General features: G+C 37.9%; 1 protein-coding gene across 1 annotated transcript in view; it reads right to left on the reverse strand.

Moving 5' to 3' along the window:
- The window catches only part of GRM5 (glutamate metabotropic receptor 5), a 272568-nt gene that overhangs the window by 17896 nt on the left and 241932 nt on the right, over positions 1 to 12740 (reverse strand). The window contains 1 exon segment of the mRNA XM_032990966.2: positions 7029 to 7968. Within this exon segment, the coding sequence (XP_032846857.2) occupies positions 7029 to 7968 (940 nt within the window).

Below are 12740 nucleotides of genomic sequence, written 5' to 3' on the forward strand. Positions count from 1 at the left end.
GCTGATGAATGGGGCACTTGTGGGGTACAAGAGACGCAGGCTGGAATCTCTCCTCTGCCATTGTCTGACATATAGACCATTGTTCTTTTCACTTTTTACCTTTTCCAAATCAGTGTTTAATTTATACAAGACAAAATGGTTCCACCAGGCTCCAGTAGACAAGCAAACCCTGCTGGCATCACTGAAAGGCTGCTGATATAGTTGTATGAAAGGTGATGTACTGGTCTTGAGCTCAGTATAGTTAGGTTACAACATCTTCTATATTAATTTTCATGTTTCTACAAGTAAACCAGTGCAACTACATGCAGAAACTGCAGAACCAATGACTTATAGGAAGTCTGTGTCTGTTATTCTACAGATTAGGAAAGTTGTCTTTTCCCTTGCTTTGCCACGCAATGGACCCGATGGAGTGCTAGTTTTAGTGTATTGTATAACCACTCAGATCATCAAGAGTATCGCAGCCCTTTGGTTGTGACAATTGTGAGTATGAACCTATAACCCATGCTCTGACAAAGTCTGTTAAGTAAAAAGGTTTTACAAATTAGTTTGGAAGTGGTGCATTCTTTTATCATCATTCAAAATAAGTCAAAGAAATTGTTCAAGCTGCATATAAATGAAGACAAAATTGCCACTTCTACTATAAGAAATGTGTCCCAACAGAATATGCTATGGCAGAAACTCACAATCAGTACCTTTCTCAATAGGTGTACATGTGAGGAATGTCAGCCAGTTTCAGCTTCCTACAAAACTCCTCCAGTTTTTCTTGTACTCTGTTTTCTTTACAAGACTGAAACCTCCATGTCAAATAACAGCCCTGTTTCATCTCTCAGTCAACTTACCTTCCTGAGGCATAGGGAATTTGAATCTCTCAGATTTACATCTGAAATCCTCATGCTGATAACGTACTACATGTATTCTGAAAACATTTGATCACAACTTGATGGCCATGGCTACAGATCTATCCACTTATTCATGGATGTGGCTTTCAACCTGTCAAAATTTGAAATCTGGGCAATAAGAATTGCATGGACAGCATCTTGGAGCCCCTTGGCATGGTATGTGTAACAGTGGCAGAGGATTATTCTAATGGAGATTCTCACTTGTCTGTAAACTCAATGTCTTCCAGGGGCTTTCCTGATAATGCAATATAGCAATAGTCAGACATTGAAGAATTTGTAACAGCTAAGATTGCTCAAGTCAGTCCAAGTCTGAAATTTTCAGTTCACTTGGTATTTTGGTGCTTTAAATGGATATCAATGAGATTCAGAATTAGAAGGAATGTTTGAAAAATTTCCTGAGAGAAAAAGGGTGTTTTTTTGGGGAGAAATTTCAATTCAGGCTTCTGAAAATTCTCATCTCAAGATTCTGATGCTGAGATATGACGTGCTGATGTATGATATAATATTTAGACTGCAATATTTTTAAACTATGAATGGCAACTTCTAGACTGATCCAAGCATATTTTTCTTATTTTGTGGATCAAAATAGCTCCCATTTGAACTGTAATGAAGCAGTCATCAGAGGGAAAAAGAGAGAGAACAGATAAGGGGGAAAAACAGCTGCTCCTTGCAGAAAACAGAGCACACAGTATGATGGTAGACACCTGTTTCCAAAATATTTTATTATGGCACAGTTTGGAACTGTCTGATGTAAACACTAATTATAGTCACTGATGGTCCAGGGCTGAATCCAGTACAGTGGAAAAATCTAACTTGCTTATCATATTTTCCTCATAGGAGACAGGGAATATAATTTAATAGTGCATAAGCCTGGACACCAGAATGCTTTTTTCTGATGCTTGTGACAGGCAGGCACTCTAGCTGATATTACTGTACCAGTGTAGCACTTGAGAGGAAGAAGAAAATACTCCTAAATGACACCTTATTCTTAGGTGTATGTGTTAGCATCTTTGTCTAAGCTGAGTAAGACAAAAGAAAAGAATAGTGATTTATACAATAAAAATTCTGTGGTTCACCTGAAAGCAAGTGTTGGCTCACAAGAGCAAGGGATCCCCACTCCTGAGTGAAAGCTGTCAGTCCTATCACTTCTGCAGGTGTATACAAAGCAATGCCCAGTTCTGCAATAGCACAATGGTAGGCAAACTTCCTAAGAGGACAAGATAATACATTAAAAAACAAATGAGTAGTTCATTTGTTTTGACAGTCACAGTTTATATTTAATTATTTAGAAAATAGTGCATCATGTAGTAAAACCAGGTACATTAAAACATCACTGCCATATTGGGCCATTAAACTTTAATTTCAATGAGATTTGTGAGTTGCTGTGGATAAATATCTATGATAAGATGCAGAAATTGATGTGCATCTTTTTCCTGTTGCCTGGTATTGTGCTGTTCATATCTATATGGAGGAATTATGCACAGTACCACAAACATTCAATGTTTTTTGAATACAGTTAACATCTGACTTTGCTGGTGATGATTCTTTCCTGCTGAGTGATCAAGTTGAGTGACGTTACCTGAATGGGTAACATATTGAAAGTATTTCTCAGTCCTTTTACTTAATTGAATAGTTATTTTCAGTGATCCTAACTCATTTAGAAGATAATAATTTGTCTTGTACTGTTTAAGGAGAGTACTTCTGGCTTGTAGTGGGTACCTACCAGCTTCTGTCTTTTGAGAGTGTTGTAGAAAAAACCTAAATGAGACCTACATCAACAGAGGGAGAATGGCCAACTGGCAGTTAAAAAACCCTTTAGCTGCCTAATTCCTTTCTTCTACCTCCCACTGTCACTGCAAAAACAAATAAAGAGGGATGTATATGAACTAAGCCTCTGATCCCTAAGCAGAGAGCCTTACCTTGGGACCGCAGTAGTGTTTTCTGACCTCACTCTTCTTTCAGAGGTTCCCATATCACTGCCTGAATACCTCTGCTGTTTGTGTCTAGGTCACAGCTTGATCTATAGAAGGATGCCAGGTTTCTCTTGATTTTCCCTTAACATGTTACAGGCTGGAACAGTGCAGAATTTGCTGCTGAAGCAACTGAGGAACCTTGAAGGTAAGTCAAGGACCTCCAAATAAAGAAGATGAGGGCAGAAACCACTGGGGCATCTACAAACAACAGTGGGAGAATTGGCGAGGAGGAGTACTGGCTGCACTGTGAAGATTTGGGAGAAATTGAAAGGGCAGAGAGAAAAATACTGACAGGATTTTTCAGACTTGCTTAATATATATATATGTGTGGGAGACAGTGTTTAGGGCTGTTTTTAACACTTTTCTGGTGACTCAGAACAGTTTACTACCTGCTTTAAAAGAAAACAAACTTGCCTCTCTACATGTAGGTGGAGGGAGATGCATGTGTTTAAAGGGTCAGTATATGTAAGCTTGGAAAATGGAACATGTGTCGTTTGGGCCATTTAAAGACATGTTCCAGAATAGATAAACACCAATGGTTAAATTACTGTGTGAAATCCAGAGCTAAGGTATTAGAAAGCTAAGAGAAACTTTGGAACATCTACCCCCAAGCCAAGGTAGAATGACTGAGACCTTCTGGTGTGCAGCCCTGTCTAGAAATATCATACCAGCAGCTCTTGTGGCAGAAATATACAGTCCTTATCTTACTTGGGATACAGATTCATTTGAGAATGAAGAGAGGATAAATTAGCCCTGTATTTTGGACTCTTGCCAAAGGGCTGTGCAGCATATGCGATAATAGTTCCTGAGACCTTAAGGTAAGATTTGCTCATTTTATTTATGGAATACCCAGTCTCTATGAAAGTAACTAGTAAGATAGAATCATAGAATCATAGAATTGTTTAAGTTGGAAAAGACCTATAATGTCATCAAGGCCAACAAATACCTGGAAGCAGAAGGTCCAGATGCCTCTACGCAGGTTGTGTGGCTTTGACTCCAGCTGTGTAGTGTTCAGCATTCTTTGTGGAGTCGCTTCTGATAATGCTGATAATGTCTGGTTTGTTAGCCCTACTTTTAAATGAGGGTAGAATATATTTTGATGAGTACTACTGAATCACAATAATCTACATGAAATGGGTTTTATTTCACTAGGTAATGAATAGTTTTACTCTCTCCTTCTACATATTTCAGTACATGAAGGTTCATTCCAACACGTATCCACAGCTCGCCCGAGTTTTCTTAATTGAAGAACACCCCATGCAAAAAGTCATTTAGGACTCTAACAGATGCATTGCTTTATTTAGGCAAAAGCAGTCTTATTATCTGTCATTTTGCAGCTGATGTGAAAGCTCTGAATGGAGCACTGGCATTATCTGTTTGACAATGATTTGATGCAATACTACACTGTGGTATAAATTAGTGTCAAGAAGCAAAATGCTAATGATAGGGGCCTGTCTATGCACTGGTGACTTAAATAGCATGTTTCTTTAAAATTCAGCAGTGACTCACTCTTTTAAATAAAACCCCTCTGAGCTATTTAAATAATGCCATGTAGCTCTAGTGCATATTTCCGTTGATTCTGAATACATCAGTGTTTACTTGAATAACTATCCAAACAAGCTGTTAAGCATTGTCCTGAATAATACTTTGAAACATATTACTTTGTGCAACAAGATTTTTATAAATAAATGTTTAAATATTAAGTAAAATGGTCGGACTTTGTTTGCACATGCTCTACAGTAAGGAGAATTGAAGTTGAAAGTGCTTTTCTGTTCTTTCTTGGAGATGATATCAGACATAGGTGAAGTCTTGAACAGCAATTTAAATTTACTCGGCACATTTCAGGACTCGGTTTTATTTCATGCAACCAAATAGGGCTTGATTAGAGAGAATTTCCCACGATTGATGGAACCAATTTGCTCTTGGATTCCGAGACCCTTCAGGCACACACTGACTGAGCATTGCTAAACTCCCTAGCACCATCACAGTTTAACCAGCTGAGGATTCAGACACATGCATTAGGAGTGTCTTCTTTATTGCAGTTTTACATGTTGATGGACACTGCTAATGACATAGAAGTTTTTCTCCAAGTTTTAAATGAAATGTTCTAGTTCTTTATATCTAGGCAAATACATCAATATATCAGCTTTGTGCTGCCTTTTTTGTTCCTACACACATATCAGGCACACTCAATGTTCTTCAGGATTGAAGACATTTCGAAGACAGTGCTATTGAAAAAGAAGTCATTGCCAATGATGGTCTATTAGATTCTGCTAATAACTCTCTACCGCAGATGTTATCTACACATTGAGGGTTATAAAGAAATAGAAACAGAGTCCTCAAAAAGAAAAAAATACACCTTGTCTTTTAGGATATTTAATAACAAGGTATAGTCCTTACTTTTGAGAACAAATCAAAACTTGGCCTTAATGGATGACAAAAAAATCCTTCCCAAGCTCAAGATGTTCCATCATCTATAACTTCACCTTGTTGAGTGACAACATTGTGAGATGGCAAATGAGCTCTGCTACAAAAGCGAGGGAAAACAATAATGATCTCAAAGATGAAGAATTCCCTCCTACTGAGGATAAATTATGAAGAATGACTCTTTTAGCTGGAACAGAAGTTCTTATAGGGCTTCTAATCTGAACACCTCAGGTCATTCAGGCATACAGACAGATGTTGTAGGAAGGACATTTCAGGTAAACATCACTGAAGCTGATAAAGTATTTATCCTTTTCAAATACCATCCTACTCTGCACCTGGAAAGAAACTGGAAGATACCATCTTTAACTGACCACAGGTATAAAATATCTTGTAATAGACTAGCCATTTCTGTACCAATTCAAAGTCACTGAAAGACAAGCATTAGTAATAATCTGACAGAAACAAATAATCACTTTGACACAATCTGTCCTGTAGGTATTACTAATAAAATCCTCCCTCAAGTTTAAATTGTGGTTTACACAAAAATGGAAGTACAAATTTCCTTTATTCCATGCCAACTCCAGTTGTGAATGATGATGTGTCTGGAAATATGTATATTATCAGTCCTAAAATCCATGTGTGTTTCAATGAGGAAGAAAATGTAGTTACTTGTCAGTTCCAGGCTAGACATATGTAACTGAGGAATGACAAAACTGTTTCTCTGCATTTTCATATAGGCAGAATTCTTTGTTTATACCAGTGGTTAAATAACCCAAGTCAGCCCCATAGCACCCATATCAAAAGTGAAAGGGATCAAAAGATGAAAATGAACCATTGAACTTGGTGCACTTCTATATGTTCTGTCTATGAAGCAGGACAGTATTTCTCCTCCAGAGCTCTCTTTAGTGTTCACTTACTGTAAATTTTATACACTGAACATACAAGTTGTCTTCATGATCACCGAATTCAAATAATTTCTTGGAAAGAAACAAAGAAATATCTCAAAAGGGAGTATCTGTTCAATGGCAGGAAAGGTAGTAAGAGTGAGGACTGTGAGCATTTGAATTTGGTGGAGTTAGGAGGATGAATACAGAAAAGGGTATCAAAAAGGTAAAGAAGAGAAGATAGGTGAGGACAAAAAGAAAGAAAGCAGGAAAAGATAATACAAGCAAGGAAAATCAAGGGAATAGGAGATAAAAGGTATAACAGAAGAGCAATTTGAAACAAACCCTCAGGTGCCTGAGAGTGGCTGCTCACAGTGCCACTTGTGTTTGTTACTCCACCTTGATTATATAGCACTAGCAGCAAACCTGTTCTCTTACTGCTGTGACTAGAGGCAAAATACAGACACTATACAATTCATTTAAGGGAAAGAGATTGTAAATGGGTGCATTCAGGACAAGGAAATGAGGTATAGTTCTTGTGTTTTTTTTTTTTTTTTTTTTTTTTTCATTCCTAAAATCTTGTTTCCCTCCCTACATTAAATGTACAGTTCACACAGCCAGTACTCCCAGCCTTGCAGGTGTTTGCCTGTTGTTCTGTCCCCTGTTTTTGCACAGTGTTTCGACTAAATCAAATCCAAAACCATTACAGATGTGGGAGAGAGGACTCACTCCTCTCCCAGTGCAGAGGCAAAGAGAATTAATATATTTCCCTTTGTCCTTCCACTATTAGTCAGTCTCAGAAGATCATAATTGCTTCCCCACACTCCCACATTAGCAAACTTTACCTAAGGGTTTCACCAGATGATCCCCTTCTTTTCCACAGGTTCACCAGGCTGCTTGAGCGGCTTGCAGCTGAAGATGACTTTCCATCCCCTACGTGCATGCGGACCACAGTCGATGTAGTGAATGCGCTGCGTACATTCCTTTCAGGCTTAGCAAGGATGATATAGACCTTGGGCACAAACATACAACCGAGGGCCACCGTGGCACTCAGACTCACTGAGAAACACATGGTGATTATCTTGTAGTTGCTTCCAAAATATATTGGCACAAAAGCCAGCCAAATGATGCAGGTGGTATACATTGTAAAGGCAATATACTTTGCTTCATTGAAATTAGCTGGGACATTTCTTGTCTTAAATGCATAAAAGGTGCAACTCAAAATTAATAATCCATTATATCCAAGGGGAGTTACAACACCCAAGTTGGTGGTGTTACAAATCAGGTAGACCTCTCGGATGCTTGGGTAATCATGCATTATATCTGGTGGCTCCATTATAAAGAGGGCAACAATTATGCCTAATTGTATACATATCAAGATAAATGCAATAACCAGTTGAGCACAAGCACTCATGAACCTAGGTTTCTTGGTACAAATTTTCTTCTTGCTTCCAGCCAGGATTCTTGCAATGCGGTTGGTTTTAGTTACTAGAGCAGAATAACTCATAGCTGGGGAGAGGCCAATGCCAATTCGCTGAAGATAACAGTAAATCTGTTGAGGTTTTGCGATAAGACAGAAGGTACACAAGTAACCCAAGCAGATGCCAGCTAGAATGATGTAGCAAAGTTCTCTGCTGGATGATTTGACCACTGGAGTATCACGGTACATTATGAATATAGCTGTAACAAACAAGGTGGCCAGAAGACCCAGGCATGCAAAAACAACTGCTGCAATTGGTTCAGGATCACCCCATCTGAGATACTGAACTGGGATGAGGTCACAACCTGCAGAAAAAGAAAAAAAAAAAAGAAGGTTAAACTGAAGTATGTAGGAGTTAGATTCTTTAATTATACAGTCACAGGTTTTCCTGATATTTATTTTCTTTTTGTCTTTCAAGAAGGTGCTATTATAGTAAGTGTAGGCTAAGATTATGTTAATTCAATGGCAAAATAAATACATTTCAGTGACAGCTTATTTCAGTAATATACTTTATCTGGAATATAACATGATGACTGAAAAAATGACCAAACTGATTAAGATTAGTGACTTCCCACAGAGGAATTATCCATTTAAAATCTTTTAAATATAGTAATTTCAGAATCAAGTTACAGTACCTCAGTGAAAAATGCTTCAGAGTTGTCTGCATACTATATGTACTAAGGGACAAGATGTCAATCTTACTAATTGTATTGTACACTATGAAGAATATTTGTACTTGTTTAATGATTATGGAGAGGAATCTTACAGATTCTGTCAAGAAAAAGACAGTGTCTCTTTCTCAGATATGCTACCTTTTTTTCTGACAAAAACTTTCTAGCATCAGAGTTGAAGATAATATCTAATTTGGGATGGCATGCCCTGCTCACTTCTTTATCTGTCATTCATCCTTTTGAGACATCTCATAAATTGAAACCTCATCTAAACTTGTGAAATCAAACTGAATTCAATATATTAGTGTAAAAGCTGAATTAGCAGTGCAACCCATCTAAGGACACTTGGTTTTGCAGTCTATGTATAGGTTTTAATAAGTCATTCTATGTGCACGTCATAGGAAGTCAAAGAATCTTTTAATTCCACAGTGTACAGATCAATGCACAGGAGTAAAAGGTGGCAGAAAACTTGTTGCTGATGTCCCTCCTCCATCCCTCTGGAACACTGTAATAACAAATACCCCCCCACACCTCATTTCTCTTAGATTTATTACTGAGCAGATGTCATATGGTATGGAATATCCCTTTGGTCAGTTTGGGTCAGCTGTCCTGGCTGTGTCCCCTCCCAATATCTTCCCCACTCCCAGCTTACAGTTGAAGGGGGGAATGTTGGAGAGACAGCCTTGATGTTGTGCGAGCACTGCTCAGCAGTAGCCAGAACACTGGTGTGTTATCAACACCTTCCTAGCTACCACTACAAAGTGCAGCACTATGAGGACTGCTATGGGGAAAACTAACTCCATCTCAGTCAGGCCCAACACAATAGAAATAAGAGGGAAGGACCTTGATGCTCTGGAGTGCAACACTGACACACTGGCACTGCCAGACAGGGCAGGAGGGCTGGAAGATGATAGAGTGAAGGAAATCCAACTAAAAGCTTTTATTTCCTCTAAACTTTTATTAATCTTGACCAACCTGGATTTCAAAATCTAAATTACCTCAAAATTTAGAATTATTTCAATCAGGTTGCTGTCTTTTGGGTAGATGAGACAGAAGGATGTCAGCCTGACTCAGGGTGGGTCATGGGAGCACTGGGTGCTCACTTCTGTATTTTCAGCAATGAGGGTAATTAACACTAACTGATGGGCATCTGGATGCTAAGCAATCCCAATCAGTTAGGGAACCTGGGACCTCAGTGACTTGATGAACAGGAGTAAAGGTAGACATCAAGACTATAATTTGGGAATTTCTACCTCTAAGATCTACTCTTTGTACTTTCCTTTTTTTTTTTTTTTTTTTTTTTTTTAAGTGGAGCTTAAAGTTTTTCCAAATCTTCCCCTGACATTCTTAGTAGTAAAAATAATTTCATTAAATAGTATGGGTAGTTATTAGGCTTAGCTCTTATTTTCTCCCAGCATTTCTGTATTATATATCTCTATACTATTTATATTATCAAAAATATAATACTTACAATAAGGTGGTATACTCAATACATTGTGTGGCAAAAGTACAAGCCAGATAATTCTGTATTCTTGCAGAAAAGTCAGAATGATTAAGATCAACAAGTCTTTGACATTAGTGCAGTTAAAGGATACACGAATTTGCAATCACTCTAGTGTAACAGAATTGTGCTCTTTGTTACTAAATACAGATTAATTGGCCATCCATATTTTAACTGCTTTGGTATGCAAATCTTTCTGTTGCAATAATAAAATTATTGTCATGTCTTAATGTAACAAAGACATTTAGATTTTTATTAAATACTCTCATAGCATTAGTTGATGATACCTATTTGACTCTTGTTGGTTTTAAAGGATTTACTTAATCATTGTGAGGGAGACACTGTATTTCATTCTGACTTCATAAAAAAATTAATGTAGCACAGGAATCACATAATTAAAATCAACATTTTATATCAGTGAGAGTGGTGGGAGAAGGGTGAAAACCAGAAAGCATACTCAGGTGTGTGCAGATATCCCCACGTGGGTTCTTTCACAAGAAGTTTTATGAGTAAGTGACCTCTAAATCTATTTCTGATTCTACCAAAATTTAATTAATGTTTTGGGGAAACAAATTGCTATCGGCTTCTAATACTACTATATATTATTGGACAGGAAATTTGAAGAGAAAAGGTCTTTATCTGACAGCTGGCCTTTACACGCAGACAGTGATATAGAGGCTGAATTTTTCTCAGTTTCTAACATCTCAGCAGAGGTGAATCATAACCAAACATTTCTCATTACTTTCAGACTATTTAATGCCTTCCTTGCTTTATTACCCTTTTTACATTCTCTTAGTAAAATACCTGAGAAAAGAGTTGAAACTTGTCCCATTTTTTCCCCCATCACTGGGTATACTTTACAAGGAGAATGACAAACTGTGTAGATTTATTTCTCAATTAAGATTTAAGGACTGGATAGTCTTTATAAAGCAATGATTGGTGAGGTTTTCATATAATAGCTTCGCAGTTAATGGCTTCTGACAATGGCACGTTGCAGAAAGGGACAACTGGATCAAGGAAAAGAAATATGGGGAAACAGCACTGTGAGTGTTCAGGTTAGGTTGATGGCCAGGATTATACCGAGGCAAAAGCTGAAAAATGGTAACCCAAGAACTCATTCCTATCCCCTAAATATGTGTATGCTCCATGGTCATTTGGACAAGAACCTGCCCCACAGCCCACCGCTTACACTTAGTCAACATCTCCAAGCGGCTGTAAAGTCTTGTCTCCTAGCTGGCTCAGAAACTCCAGGTAGAATAGAGCCAGCAGCCTTGTCTTGTGGTCCCTGTAGTGTGCTAAGGCAATCTTTGGCTTGTGGAAAGGCTGTTAGGAGCCAGTCCAATTTGGATCAGGTGTAGAGTTGTTCTACTCTGTGCTCAAGAGTGCACTGCTTCTGGGACTGGAGCCCCAGTAAAATTGTCATAAAACTACTTCTATGTTCTTCTGGCCAGAAATGCAGCCAGTGGGAACAAGGTACTAGATAAGCATGTGAATAGCAAGACAAGCAGATATAAAAAAATCAAAGGTCCCATTTGACACATTAGGGGAAGGAAGGTTTTCTGAAAGGAGCATCAAAAATCACCAGCATATTCCAGATAAGGATGTACATGGATCTTCTGAGGAAAAAAAAAAAAAAAAGACCTGATATTTTGGAAAAACCTCTGGATACTTCAGAGATGGGCTAAATTGTGCCATAAACAAGAAGAGGAAAAGCTCTTGAGGGCTTGACCAGTGCCATAGCTCTATTAGTACCCTGCATTTTCTCTGTAGAGGTAAACTTGTCACTTATTTCTGACCTTTCATATTATGTTAAAATGAATTCATCTGGGAGAAGAGTTCACAGATATGAAGCACTGTATTATAGTCCATATTTGCTGGGGATTTGATCTTGACACTGTTTTAATTTGTTATTATAACATTGACACCCAAGACACCTTACCATGCCTTCAGCATTCATAAAACTGTGTTAGCTTAACACTGAAAATCTCTTTCATGGTAAGCAATAAAAAATAGATAATTAAACTAGTTCCAAAGGTAAATATGACAGACTAAGTCTTGTGAATAGGATGCACTCTGGAAAGTGAAGGGAAATCAGTGAAGTCTCCGAAGTCTAACATCATGAGCTAAAGCTCACTGAGCATGGAGACTAAAATGGGAAGAAAATTACTCCTGGTTTAGTAAATTCTAAATATTTTTCAGTGGTATTTGGCATCCTGAGCAGTGAGTTCAACCTATTGACAAAAGACTTGATTTTCTTGGTAACTTTTCACAGGCCCTTCCAAGGATAGAAGAAGTCCTGACACCAAGGCTGAAACCTAAACAACCACCTAGTCACATTTTAGTTGTGAATGAGTTTCCACATAGGATTTGGAACACATTATTCAAAGTGTATTGATGTTATGATGTTAGATATTTTGTATTAATGCTTCTGAATGTTTCCCTATATATAATACCAGAAGATGGGAGAAGGGATAAAGGGATATGTTGATTAGTTATTTGGGTTTTCACATATGGATAGCTAAGATGCAAAAATGTAGGAGTCACAATAAAAATCTACATGAAGCTGGAAAGGTAGGTTTTTGGTTTTGGTTTTGTTGTTGTTGTTGTTGTTGTTTGGTTGGTTGGTTGGTTTTTTGTTTGCTTTTTAATAAAGCCCCAGCTTGTTACCCAAACTGATAAGGCAAAAGTGAGGATTACACTCTCCATAGTCCTGGGTGAGAAATTAACACCCTGACCTCCACATGGAATGTGGATCAACTGAAGTGATACAACATCTTTAATATTTCAGTACTAAGTTCTGGTGTTATAATAAGCTATTATCGTAACTAGTTCTTTGCCTTGTTCTGGTGAGACCTTTTGTAGTTGCCACAATAGTAAGGGACGTGGAGATGACCATGTGCTGATT

This window comes from Tyto alba, unplaced genomic scaffold (genome assembly GCF_018691265.1).
Source record: "Tyto alba isolate M040663 unplaced genomic scaffold, T.alba_DEE_v4.0 Super-Scaffold_2, whole genome shotgun sequence".
NCBI lineage: Eukaryota > Metazoa > Chordata > Aves > Strigiformes > Tytonidae > Tyto > Tyto alba.